Source organism: Marmota flaviventris, chromosome 2 (genome assembly GCF_047511675.1).
Source record: "Marmota flaviventris isolate mMarFla1 chromosome 2, mMarFla1.hap1, whole genome shotgun sequence".
Classification (NCBI taxonomy): domain Eukaryota; kingdom Metazoa; phylum Chordata; class Mammalia; order Rodentia; family Sciuridae; genus Marmota; species Marmota flaviventris.
Window position 1 is genome coordinate 121,961,776 of NC_092499.1, and position 14,234 is coordinate 121,976,009.

Here is a 14,234-nt window from a genome sequence, read left to right on the forward strand (position 1 = left end):
GTCAGCTTCCTGCACTGGGCCTGAGAGGAGGAAGGAGAGGGCAGCAGACCCTGGACACCTTGCATTGGCCTGAGTGCACAAAACTGCCTGCGACAGCCAGGGTTACCTGCACCTCATCTTTACCCTGCCCCCCACCCAGCCCCTTTTACCTGAAGCAGAGCAGAAACCTAGGTGAGGGGGACTTTTAGTTTCTCTGTGCAGCTCCTGACCACTGTGTCATTTTGGAATGGAGTTATTTGTTTTAAAACACATTTCAAAAAATTTTCAAGTTGATTCAAAAATAATTTTGTGGTTGTTATTGTGCTAGGGATGGAACCCACCCCCTCAAGCATGCTGAGAAGATGCTCTACCACCAAGCTACACCCCCAGCCCAAGAATAAAATTTAAATGCTTATAGAACTTCAAGGAGAATGTTTTAGAATGTTCTTTTGCTTGAAACCATTTCGGCTCACTCCTTCCCAGCCTCCACCTCCTCCTCACCCCATCCCACGTGCACAGCTGAGGAGACTCTTGTGCTCAAGGGCAGAGAGGAGTTGAGCCTTTTGATGGTTCCCACACTAGAATGAATGGGACAGTGACACTTTCCAGCAGCCAGGATGTCTGGGTTGGGGGTTGGGGAAGCCACTGATCTTTACCTCTATTTTGTTTTCGATGTAATCCCAGATCCCCAGGACCACGATCCGTAGAACAGTCTGAGGAGAGGAAGTGAGAAAAATGGTTATTGTTCTGCAATGCCTCCCTGCAGCAGAGAAGAGCCCAGAGCTCAGAATCCAGAGCACCGTTTCCGTGTTCAGTGATATGCCTTCCCCACTCCTATGCCCTCCCCATCCCCAATGCAAGTGGAGTGCCCACCTCCAGTTCTCATGGTGGCCCCTCTGCTCACAGGCTTGGCCCCTCCCACACATATTCGTGCCACTCCTGGCCACCATTCATGTCAGCCCTCACTCAAAACCCTTCAGAGCTCATAGTACATACAAAACACACTCTGAATCCCTCAGAATGAGTCTCAGGCCATGTCTCCCTCCCTCTCCAACGTCATCTCCCTCCCATTATAACACAAAACTCCTTACAAATCTTTGATCATGAAAACTCTTTTTCTTATTGCCTTGTTTTTGCATGTGGTAGAGGCTGAGGATTGACTCCCCCCCATATCTTGTCCCTCTTAGGATGATTGCAGGTGAGGCTCGGCTGCCCAGCTAACAACTACATTTCCCAGCTGTCCTTGCATCAGGAGTGGACATGTGACTAGATTCTGACCAATAGCCGTTGAGCAGAAGCACTGTGCATAGCTTCTGGATTGTGCCCTTCAATAGACCAGGCTCTGCTTTTCTTCCTCTTTCCTTCTTCCCAAAGACTAGAATATGAGTGTGTGGGTGTGGTGGGAAGCCATCTTCAACCATGAGGGGCCAGATAATAAGATGGAAGACTTCTGGGTCTCCCAAAGCCCCCAGCCACCACCAGCCTTAATTTCCTACCCCGAAAATTGTCCTTCCACGAAAGATATGAACCTTGCCTTGTTGAAGCCCATGCTTTTGGTTTTCTTGTTAGAGCATCTTGGTCTGTGTCCTCTCCCCTCTTGTCCTTCTAGCCTCAAGTCACTTCTGTGAAGCTCTTCCCCATCCCCCTGGCTCCCTGGGTGCCTCTTTCCTGTGGCTTTGTACACCATGCTTCCATAGCTCTGTGTCATGTCTTGTCATCACACACCCCATCCCTTAGCGAAGGCTTGAGAGACACCATGTGACCTCTTCCTCCCGTTCCTCCTCCCTGGCACGGTGCAGCCCTGCGTGGTGTGCATTGTGAGTGAACCAGTGCACGCCTGAGTGGACACTTCCTAATGTCGCTGCCTTTGGGAGTGGTTTTTCCACCAACAGGGCACCTTCCCCCAGAGAAGATTCTTAAAAGCTATCTTAGTACATTTGCTACAGGCTCTCCCTTGAGTCATGATGACTTTAATTCACACTGGATGGTGTCCTCCTTCCATGTGCCTTGGCACCAGGCCAGCCATCTGAACCTAGGGAAGCTGTGCGAGTCCATGGGTCACCAGCTTCCTATGCTGAAAAAAAGACTTGGCTGGTAAAATCCACTTTTCCCCTTAAGGGACTATCCTGGTTTCCATGAAGGGATGAGAAGGGGGACCCTAGTGGCAGCCAGTTATGTCACCTTCTTTGAATGTAGAGGGGAACATTGGCAGCCTGATAGCCGTTCCTCTATGCTTCCCAGTTTCTGGGTTTGTTCAGCCAGGCTTAGCTTCAAGACAGCTCCTAAGGGCTGAAGAGATCTGGGTGGGGCCCAAGATATCTTGAGGTTACAGTTTGGGAATGGGATGGCTGTATGGCCTTGGGCAAATTGAATCCCCTCTCTGGGCCTCAGTTTCCTCTTCTGATGGAGAGGTGGTTAGATGATACAATTCTTTCAGTATTGATGAGAATAAAACCTGCCATGTATATATGCCAATAAGAGCCAGATCTCTGGGTCAGCCCTCCTTGCATGTGATTCTCAGTTTACAGAGAGGTTAAGGAAGCTGCCCAAAGTCACCCAGGCAGTTAGTAAAGAGGTCAGCATTTGGGTCCAGAGGCTTTCCACTCTGCATGGTGGACTCCAGCTGGGTAAGATCACCACATATTGTCTTGGTTTATTTTGTTGTAATCTAATCCCTCTAGTTGGATGAACTTGAAACATGGTGCTTGTTTCCTCTGAAATGCTACATTGACCACATCCACCCCAGAATCCTAATTCTGGCGTTCCCAAAGCAAAAACTAGGAAAAACCAAAACAGGTCCATCCAGATATGATTGCTGATGTTGTTTCTCCTCTTCCTTCTTTTTTTAGAATTGGGAAAAACACACCACAGGGAGCTTATCCACTTTCTCCACTCTTAGTGCACTGTTCTGCCATATCCTGCTCACGTGGTTATGCAATCATCCCCACCACCCATCTCCAGAACTTCCTCATCATTCCAAACTGAAATTCTGTACCCATTCTCCCCTCCCCAGCCCCCAGCAGCCTCCACTCTACTTTCATCTCTAGGAGGCTTATGTTGGAAACAGCAGTAAAAGGCAGCTGTAGAGAGGGCTGGGGACACACCTCAGAAGAGTGGCCTGGAGTCAGCTGCTCCAGTCAGGCTCAGAGCCAGAGTGGGAGTCCAACTCTGCCACAGCCACCCACTGGCTTATCCCCTGTAGCATCCATCCTCTCCCCAAACACCGTTTCTGAGAAGTCCCCTCTCCACAGAGACAGGGACTTGCTCCACCCTCTCTACCCGCCTGAGAACACTGGCTGACTTAGCCATGGCCTGGGGCTCTTCTCAACATGCAGGTGAGGATCCCTGCATCAGCAACACCAGGAGTTTGTTTTAAAATCCGGGTTTTTCTCTTGGAGACCCCAGATATCAGAATCTCTGAGTTCAAGGCTTGGGATCTGCTTTTAAAACAAAGCCCCATGGGACACCCAAAGAACCACTGGCCTGTGTGAGGTGACACTGGTCCGAGTTGCAACAGGAAAGACCACATGCCCAGCTACAACTAGAAAGAGCATTAGATGTGGTCAAAAGTCTGGTCCTCTTTCTGGCTCTCACTGTCCTCACTACCACATGACATTGGCCAAACCCCCTCAGGCCATCTGGCCTGGGAGTAGAACTACTGCCCCCGGTGCTGCCTGCCTCACTGGGGCCGCTGCAGAGCTCTCGTGGGAAGCTTCCATGCAGGGCAGAGCAAGGATGGCTTTATCACCCACCCGACTTCAGTCCCCCAGTCTTATGTCCTGCCCACCCCTGAGAGTTGCAAGGGCCTTTAAGGGAGGACCTGAAGGAACTGGGCTCCTCAGCTCTAGCTACCCCTTTTCCCACCTGGGGCCAAAGGTTTTTGGCTTCCTTCATTCCAATCCTGCCTCAGGAGGCTGCTCAGATAAGCGAGACAGGTCAGAGCCCGGCAAAACTTCAGGAATGCAATTGAATTCTTATTATGAGCCAAAATTTTCTGTCATTGACAGATGCGGAAATGGAGGCTTTGGTGGCAGGTAAATCTTTTGTCTCCTGGGTACCTCTCCTCTTCCACCTTGCTCTTCCAGGAAGAGACTCCCTTCATCTCTTCCAAGGAAGGAAAAGGTGACTTTCTCAAGGGAAAGGGTTCAGTCTTTGGGCAGCAGGAGAGGAGGGTGGGAAGTTCTGGCCCTTATGTCTGGTCCAGGTCCTGCCTAAGTCAAGTGGCAGTGAGGACCTCCTGCCCTCCACCTGTGGCCCTAACCCTTCCCCTCAGGGCAATCAGCCTCTTTCCCTGGGAGGGGCCTGAATAGGCTCCTACAGTTTGGGAAACTTGGGGGATGCAGGCAGAAGCACCTGAGAGTCTATAAGTTGGTTTTGTTCAAATTAAAATAAGAAACCCTTGTCTTGGCAGAAGGAGATCCTTTGGCTCACTGCTTCATGAGCAGGATGGGGACTAGACACCTTTGTGCCCTGCAAAGCCACCCTAAAGTGGGGTCCCCAGCTGGGGAGAAGGGACCCCTGCAGGGCTAGCCCCTGAGCCTGTGACAGCATCCCTGGGGTCAGGGGACTGGTGGTGCATGAATTAGGGAGGTGGGGGATGACTCCTGGTGCTTCCTCTAGAAGCAGTCTGCTCTTGGGAAGGTTAAACTAAAATTGCAAGAGGAAGACATGGATCCCAGGATCCAGTTACAAAACAACAGTAAGAAATGTGGGCAACCAGTCTTGAACTGGTGAGTACTTGAGTTTTGCCAGGTGACTAGTGCTGTTTGACAGAATTGCAGGGCAGCCCAAGAGCGCCCCCTGGGGATAGGAGTGGATAAAACAGGGGCTCACAGAAGGGACCAGCCTCACTCCCTCCAAACCCCTGAGAATTGAGGGCTGGTGACCCAGGACTGCCTCTTCCCAGGGTGCTGCTTTCTCTAGGATTGTGAAGGTGAACCCTCTGAACAGACACAGTGGCTGATCCCTCCCAGGGGCCAGATTACTATTTGTCTCTCCTTGTGCTGGGGTGGCAAATGACCAAATGTCTGTCAATTAAGGGACTGAGGTCGACTGAGGGCTCACAGTGCATGGAGCACTGCCCTTGACCTTGAGTAAGGAGGAGAAAGACTGAAATACACAGGGTGGGTGAGCTTTAATTCCACAATTTCCTTGCAGAATAGGGTCATTCTCAAGTCTCCTTCTGAATGTACCCACCACCCCCACTGACCCCAAGGCTCTCTCCCTTAAGATGCTGTCCTTCCTTTCTCGCTCTCTCTCTCTCCTCCCCAGGCAGAGTCTTGAACAAAGCCTCTCCACGTAACTGTGGTAACCTGACGTTAGCCCCTGCTGCTCAGGTAACCCACTCACCCCTGGGCGACTGCACCCCTCATTGCCTCACCAGCTAGAGGGAGAGCCTCCTTCTGTTCATCTCACTTATGTCCGAAGCACGGGGCTCTGCTGACTGCCTGGCTGGAAAAGTTCACCTCCTTTTTTCCCCCAGAACATTCCCTACTCTGGTTTTTCCTCCTGTCTCCCAGGCTACACCTTCCTAGTCACCGCTGCAGGTTTCTTGTCCTCTGCCCACAGCAAAATTGTTCCCCAGGGATCACTGTTTTCTCTCCTCAGTTTCCCTCTTCCATGGACAATCTTGACTTCAACTACCACCCAACAGTCTGAAACTCCCAAATCCATGTCTCTAGCCTGCTGCTCAGGAGAGAAGGGGGCATCACAGTACCCTTGTTGACTAAACCAGACCCCTGGAATCGAGCTCTCCTGCTCCTTGTCCCTCACACACTCCCCACCCCTCTTGGATCAATCCTCCAACCCTGCCTGGTTTAGTTCCTTACTCTCTTTCATCTCCACTGCCACTTTTCTGGTTCAAACCTCTAATCCCTCTCAGCTGAACTGTCTGTCTCTAAATCACAGTCCACTTCCACCTCTAAGCCCTGCTCTACCCTGGCTGCCAGGGTGGTTACTCAGAAATGCCAACTTCATCATGCCTACTCCTGCCTCGAACTCCCCTGTCCCTGGAAGCCAGGGACCCCACTTGCTCTGAGGCTTGTCATTGGCCCCAGCCTCAGCAGTGTCTTTCTCGCCAGTTATGCAAAGTTAGCATCCTAAACACCCTGCCCGGGACCTGTCCATTTGGCTGCTGTCAGTGCAGCCCGGTGTGTCCCCTGTGTGGATCTGTGCTCTGTGGTTGGAATAAGAGCACACCAACAGCAGGAAAATAATCTGTCTCCCGACAGCCTGACAAATACCCATTAAATCATAATAGTTTAAGATAAACAAGTTTCATAGTGAGTTCATAAAATATTCCTCGACTCCGTTGCTATTCTCTACTTTAACGCTCACAGTCTTGTTTTCCTTACTAGTCAGTCCGAAAATTCATTAACAGAATGTTTCAATTTATTAAAAACAGACAAGGAAACAGCGTCAAATCCAGCTGTTCTATAAGCCAGCAGGACAGGAAGAGAGCACGGCTTTGGACCTCAGTGGGTTCCCTCTGACAGAGTGACTTCACTGTTCACTTGTGGACAAACAAACACGGCACCTCACTGAACAAGACGAACACACCAAACTGTGCTTCGCCTTTTGGAATAAAAATTGGTAGTATTTCTCAAAGAATAAAAAGGTTTTAAAATGTCCACAAAATAGGCTAAGTGTAGAGTGTAAAAACAGTACGTGCTCAGCATTCGCAAAGCCATATCTATTTGCGTTTTGTTCTATAGAATAATCGATACTCCGAGAATCAAATTTTGAAAATTTCTTTTAACAAATCAACTAGCAAGGCAATGAAATGAAAACTACCTCTCTCTCTTCTTGAAAATTGCTCCAAAGCACTACAAAAAAAAAAATGTAAATTCTCTGCATAAAGCCACCAGGCATCTTTGCCTAAACCTCAAAATGTGAGGACAGAAAGCAGATGTAGAAATAGTGAATGATATGTCAGGGCGAAAGAAGGTACAGCCTAGGTGTTGGAGGAAGGAAAACCACTGGGAAGATAGTCCATCTGTCCAGCATAGTCCTGGTGAGCACAGGGGTTGTGGGGGAGGGCAAGACAAGGGACTGATACCTGGAGGCTGTTTTTAAATTTCTAATGAGTGAAGTCATCCCCTGAGACTTCTCAGCCCCAATAACTTTGTCAATTCCACGATGAATATATATTCATATTATTTATTGGTTTTGTTTCCCTGGAGAACTTTACATGCATTATTTCATTCATCACAAAAATTCCTCTAAGATGGGCTTTTTAACTTTATCTCAGATGAGGGAACTTGAAGCTCAGAGCAGGGAAGTGACTTCCCCAGTATACACGCTGGTGAGAGGCTGCCCAGGGCCCTGCCTGTCCCTCCTGCCATACCACTGTTCCACATGAATGAACTGGTCCCTTGGGTGAGAAGTCATGACAATGGGTGACACTGGAAGTGGTGCCAGCTGAGGGCAGGGGCTGAGAGAAATTTGGTACAGAGGAGCAGGCAAGGATGGAGTCACCCACACCTCACCTGAGGAGGTGCCGGGATGGAAGGATCACTGTGAATCACTGTAAGTTTGGCTGAGAATCTAATTTCCTTTCTGCTTCTAAGAAGCTACTTTTAAATCAATGTTGGAGGTGGTCGAGATTGGGGTGAGCTTTCGGAGCTGGTGCCGTTTATGACAGCAGAAATATGGAGACATCCAAAAGTTGAGGTGAGAGTCAAAAAGGGACATGCTCATGATGGAGTTATTAGAAACGGAGGAGCAGACAGGGGAGATGTTAGGGCTTGACAGGGTGGGTGATGGGAACACAGGCGTGTATTAAATGACTCGCTGATTTTTGATGTGCTCAAAATACTTCCTAATACTAGGTAGAATGCTCCTAAATATGTTGTTGAAAAGAAATGTAAAACAACATGGAAGGACATTTACAAAATACAACTGGAAAAAAGGGAAAGTGAGGAAAACGTGTAGATACACAGGAGTGGGAAAGGCCTGGCGTTCTAAGATGAAATCAGTGGTGATTTTCTGCAGATGATGAGGCTATGGGGGATTTTGGTTTTCTTATTTTGGCTTTGTCCATGTTTAATTTTATACAGCGGGAAGAATTATTATGGTAAACATCAAGACTTGTTTTTTTCCTACATCACAGTGATCAGATAGAGTCTTGGGTCTCACCCTTGATGAGACGCCATCAAGATTGTTGGCTTGGTGGGCTCCCAGCCCCTTCTGAATGTAACCCTGAAGGCTGAGCATCAGGCTCAGTCTGCTTCTGAGGCTGAGGGTTGGCAAGCATGTGCTTTTTCTAGAGAATGTTGTGGTAGGTAGAACATTCTGAATCTGGGTCTATTTCTAGAATCTGAGAGCTAGAAGGAGGATAATGTTTTAAATCCTGTTCTAGCAGCTCAGCGAGTCGCCACCTAGCCTGAGTTTGTAGAGTTCAGCTAACCATGAGCATGGTACTGTCTAAAGCAGTGCATTCCAACTTGCTTAGAAAAGTCATCTTTAGGGGCTGGGATTGTGGCTCAGCAGTAGAGCGTTCACCTCACACAGGCGGGACCTGGATTTGATCCTCAGTACCACATGAAAATAAAGGCATTGTGTTGTGTCCATCTACACCTAAAAAATAAATATTAAAAAAAGAGAAGTCATCTTTATATTTGATCTGAAAGCCTGCCAAGATCGTTGTCAAGGTGAAGGCAAAGAAAAAAGTGGGAGTGACGTTCTGAAGAATTTCTCACAAACATATTGAATTTATCTGCTTCTTTGATGGTATATGCCATATGCCCAGCCCTGTGCCAGGTGATAAAGGAAGACAGAAGACTATAATAAGGCCCAGTGGAGCTGGGGACAAAAACCTCTGCCCAAGGAGGAAACAACAATGGGTTACACCAACAAGCTGAGAGCACCGCTGGTCCATGTGTGGGGGTCTGGGGGGTGGTCAGGACAGGCTGCCTGGAAGAGGGATGGAGGAGCAGAGCTGAACCTGAGAGGAGTGAAGGACTCAGAGACAGCACCAGTGGGAAGGTCCCTCCAGACAGAGAGCATAAGCCTGGGCACTTCCAAAACAAGAACATGGAGTCTGACAAGGCTGGTGCCAGCTCTTGTCTATTTACTGGAAAACTGTTAAAATATACTGACATTTGAAAACTATGCATTTGACTGCCAGCTTCCAGGAAACTGTCATAATAAATAAACAAAGCTACAGCATGATCTGAACCACCTTTGCCATCTACATGACCTTACACAGTGGTGCTGTTTTAAACTCTCCAACCAAGCTGGACACAGTGACACACACCTGTAATCCCAGTGGCTCAGGAGGCTAAGGCAGGAGGATCATGAGTTCAAAGTCAGCCTCATCAATGGTGAGGTGTTAAGCAACTCAATGAGACCCTGTCTCTAAATAAAATACAAAATAGGGCTGGGGATGTGGCTCAGTGGTCGAGTGTCCCTGAGTTCAATCCCCAGTACCAAAAAAAAAAAAAAAAAAAAAAAAAATCTCCAACCAAGCATCGCACAGGCCCTGTGGAGGAATTCTGAAGGTTTGCTCCAGTGCCCTCCCACTCAGGGCAGGGCAGAGTCTGAGGTCTGGGGAGGAGGAGCGAATCTTCTAGAATGAGGTCTGACTCTAAGAGAACAAACGTTGGCTGCTTGAGGTCCCAACCCACGTCCTCTTCTGGCAGAGCCATTTCAGGCATTATCAATCCTGCTGGGCTTGTCCTAACAGGTGGCAGCTACTGTTTATTTTGTGGATGGCCAAGTGAGGCTAGAAGTCCTTTCCAATGTTTTAACCTCTGGTCCAGTACCCCACAGACAGGGCTGGAGGGGCTGTGCAGGGGCTCTCATAGCTAGTGAGCAGCAAGCTTGGAACCCTGACTTCCCTGCACCATTCTCAACATTGGAGAGGGTGAGACAGAAAAGAAAACCTCTTCCCTGAAGCCTGACCACTGGCCCCACCTTCCAGAGGGTCAAGAAGACATGAGGTTGGGTTTTCTCACTTCGATACTGGAAAAGCGAGGAACAGACCAGGACAGTGACTTATTCAAGGTCACAGGGTGACTGGCTCCTTCAGTTGGATACTGAAGGGAATGAATTCATCCTTCATCTCTCAGAGCTTGGAGCACAGCATCCCCCTCTCCCCTCTCAGCCAGGGATGGAAGCTCACCAGAGCCCTTCTGGAGAATGCATAGGCAGGAGAAGGACCCCTAGTATCCAGAATCTTGGGGTGGCTGCTGATGCTGAAAGATAAGGACCTTGCTGTTTGGTTTGGCAATGGATGTCTCTTGGCAAATGGTACAGGTAGCCCAAAGGCCAAGCTCCTGTGTGACTCCAGTGCAGCCCTGGGACAACCCTAAGAGGCTGCTGTGGGGAGAAGGAGGTGGCTCAAATAGCTGATGTGAAGAGAAGATTTGATGGGTTGATGACCAGATAAACAAATGTGGTCCGTCCATACAATGGAATATCATTCAGACATCACCAAAGTACTAACCCTTGCTAGGGTGGGAACAAACCACATTATGCTAAAGTGACTGAAGCCAGACACAAAAGGCCACATAGTGTATGGTTCCAGAATAGTTAAGTTTCCAGAGACAGAAAGCAGATGAGTGGTTGACAGCGGCCGGGGTAGAGAGGGCACAGGGAGTGGCTGCCTAGTGACTAAGAATCTCCTTTGGTGGTGGTGAAGATGCTTTGGAACTAGACAGAGATGATGGTTGCAGGACAGCTGTATGCACTGAATGTAGAAAGGGTTATGCTGTGGGAATCCCACCTGTGAAGGAGGCGGAGGGGGAGCAGGGGGAGGGAAGCAGGTATGGGAAGGGGAAGAGAAGTAGCAGCAGCAGCAGCCACCCCACTGTCACTGCTTCCACCACTGCCACCACCTTGAGGCTCCTATCTAGAAGGTCAGCCATGGGTCAGCTTTGTCCTCTCCCAGGGGAAAAAGCTGGGGCTGCTCAGGCCTTTCCATACCCTAAGATGGGGCCAACACCCCATGGCCCGCACTGCTGTGGGGTGGCCTGGCCTTGGTCAAGAGGTCCTAAGAATGTGTGCAATCTCAGGAAGAGTGAGGCCTCCTGGTTCCAAGTGGCCAGCTGGGCCAAGTCTTGGCCAAGGGCGGGGCTGTGCTTTGGAAAAATCTTTTGCACAATTCTCCATTGGATTTCAAAGGCTCTGCTTGTTCTTGGTGCTGCAGGGACACAGGGAAGGGCAGTGACCCCATCTGACCTAGCGGAGCAGGGCCCAGAAAGCCTGTGGGTACCCACTCTCACCGTGGGCCCTTAGTAAGACTACCCCCACCCCTGGCCTTCCTGATTGAGCACCATTTCACTCCCTTGAGAAGTACCTATCTTACTGTTCAACTGTGTGGACTGTTTGAACAGATGTCCTCCAACTGAGCCCAAACCAGCCTCTCACCTCCATTCTGGGGCTAGCTCTGTCCTCTGGCAGGGCAGTGGACAGCTTGCCCAACACAGGTCTGCATCTGGCTCTGCACGGCATTCCTGCATGCCCTTGGCAGGTTTGCACTCCTCTCCAGCCTTCAGCTTCCCAATCTGTAACATGCTCTGCCCTCCTTTACAGGGCTGTCCGAGGCTCGGCTGAGGCAAGAGGACCAGGCAAAGGGCTCCAGGGAACAGGAGTCTTAGAGTGCAGACTTCTGGGAATTTGCATGTGCAGTACAGCCCACTCACTAGGCCCAGAAGGCCTGGAGTGACCCTTCACCCTTGGCTCTCAGCTCTACCCCTGGGTCCTGCCAGAGAAAGAAGGGGCCAGATCTGAAGGGTGACGTTCATTTCTCCCAGAGGAAGGAGGAGGGCTGGTTGTTCTTGGGTTTTGGTCTGAGGTCTTGCTAGGTCAGACTTTTTCTTTCTTAATTCCTGGCCTTGGACTTTACCCCAGATTCCTAGTCCCCTCACAACCTGCTGGCACCAAGGCCCACAGAGGAAGTCAGTGGTGTGAGACCAGGTGAAATACCATAGTCTTGGGTCCAGTTTTGGCCATAACTGGCCATGAAACTCAAGGCTGCTTTCCTGATCTGTGTGGGGTTTTTGTAAGGACCCTACTGGCATTTTTGACAGGCAAACATGCAGGCCTGATGGGCTGCTGAGGGACATTGGGCTCCCCCAGCCCTTCCTATTCAAGGACCCCAGTCATTGTGAGCACAAACAGCCTCATGTATTTCCGAACCCGGGGCAGGGACCCCTCTGACCATACCAGCACCAAAGTTCTGAAACTTGGTTCCCTGCAGTGCTCTGTGAGGCTGTATCGGTTAGATAGGCTGTCCCCAAGTGAGGCCACCATGCACCAGCCTCTTCATCCGTACTGGGCAGGGTGCTCTGGGGGAGGCAGGCAGCCCTGCTGCTCTGTTACTGGCTTCAGTCCACCTTTACCAACTTCAACAAAGACCAAGGCAGGGACCAGCCTCTGTTGGCCTGGCTCCCCCTGCAGAGCCTGTGGGAGCCCCAGCCCTGTCCACACTCTGGGAGGTGCTTGCTGGGGGGCTCTGAGGCTGTGATTCCTACACACAGGCCCCTGTCTGTTTCAGGTGGCTCATCTCCGACAGTGACAGGAAGGGAATGCCAAATTAACGCTGGGTAATAAATTCTGCAAAAGCCAATAAAACCAAAGCAGAGGGATAGAGGGGAAGAACCGCAGCAACTGATTAAACATTTTTGTTGGCAGTCACAGACACATGGCACATTTTCCAAGGTTTGCATCAAGGAACCATCTGGCCCTGGCCCAGGTGTTTGTGGGAGGGAATCTCAGAGAGAAGAGACGAGGGCCAGGGAGGCCAGAACCCCCATAGGGGCACTAAGCCGGGGAGCAGCACCCCCAGGGCTGTGGTCGCAGTGAGCTGGTTGGGAAACTTCCCAGGAGGACAGGGTTGGGATCTGCTCCCGCAGTCTGAGCCTCAGGCCCAGGCTCACCGGCCAAGTCCACGAGTCGCAGGAGCTGAGGCCTGGGGAAGAGAATGTTCTGCTGTGCAGCCAGCACAACCCACACCCAGACTCGGGATTTTGTACTCAAGACCCAAGGCCCAGCTCTCCCCTCTTTTCTAGGGAGAGAGTTATCAGGGCCACTGGACCTCCAGAGCTGGCCCACAGGAGGCCCTTGGACTCCTGACTCCCTGGGTTCCCTGATAGTACCACAAAATGCTCTCTTCCTCTGTCCCCCAGCCCAGGCTCTCCTATAGCACCCCTGCACCCTCCTCCCTCTGAGGCTGCATTGTACTGTGAGGCCCAGAGCCCTGTGCCTTCAGGGTAGAAGAGGGGTGTGTGTGTGTGTGTGTGTGTGTGTGTGTGTGTGAGAGAGAGAGAGAGAGAGAGAGGGAAAGAGAGAAGGCTCTGAGCCTTACTCGTGTCTGCTTTTCACTACAAGGCCCTCCTGGGGCTCTGTGGGCTGATGTGTACCAGTGGTGAGAGGTGGGGACACATGGGTGGAGTGGGACAGGGCCAGCTGACGTGGCCAGCCCTTGGCTCTATTAGAAGGAGCTATTTTCCCACAGGATGCTCTCCTGACCCTCAGGGACCCCCCACAGCTTTCAACCTTTCAGCCCCTCCAGGAGGTCCTGCCTGTAGCAGCTCCAAGCCAGTGTCCCCCAAATGCAAGCCAGAGTACCACTGTGATGGCCTGAGAACTGCTCAAAAGAGGAGTCACTCACCCCACGTAAAAATAGAAGAATGTGCTGGAATCCCAGTTTCTTAAGCGTTTCAGTCCCCACATGGGGGCTACTCCTGGACCCAGTGGCCCAGGAGCCTCCAGGTAGCTATTCAGACATGGTTTTTATCCACTAACTCCAGAAACCCCAAGGAGACCTGATTCACCACTTCAGAAACATAACCCTTGGCCTAGTCACACCCTATGCCCCTGGCAGGGCCTGCTCCAGTCTACTTTCCAGCCTTGTGACCGCATCCTCTGTCCTCTGCATGCCTCAGACTTAGGGTCAGCCTGACTGAGGCCTTCCTAGCTGCTTCCCATCTCTAGCTTTAGTGGCGTCCTGCCTGCTCCTTACCAGCCACACCAACCAATGCAATTCTTCAGCTCTTCCTACTCAGCCTCACCTTCACAAGGCCCACCCCTCACCTGGACAACCCCTGCTCATGCTCTGAGATTCCACTCAGGGGTCACCTGCTCAGGCCAAAGCTCCCTGGCTGGGTTGGCGGATGCTCCTGTGCGTCTCTGGCTCCTCCCTGAGCCATCACCTACTGTAGAATTCAGGTGCCTGGATTGTGTCCCTCTTTGAAGCCTCAAGCGCTAACAGAGGGCCTGACATATAAGAAATATGTGGAAAAGCAAAGCTT

The 14,234-nt window shown here is 50.7% G+C and overlaps 1 protein-coding gene across 10 annotated transcripts in view; it reads right to left on the reverse strand.

Annotated features, from left to right (window-relative positions):
- Tmem266 (transmembrane protein 266) overlaps positions 1–14,234 on the reverse strand; it is a 110,927-nt gene that overhangs the window by 30,992 nt on the left and 65,701 nt on the right. For all 10 annotated transcript variants that reach the window (XM_071608501.1, XM_071608499.1, XM_071608500.1 and 7 more), the window contains one exon: positions 636–692. In XM_071608501.1, the coding sequence (XP_071464602.1) occupies positions 636–692 (57 nt within the window). The remainder of the gene's footprint in view (positions 1–635; positions 693–14,234) is intronic.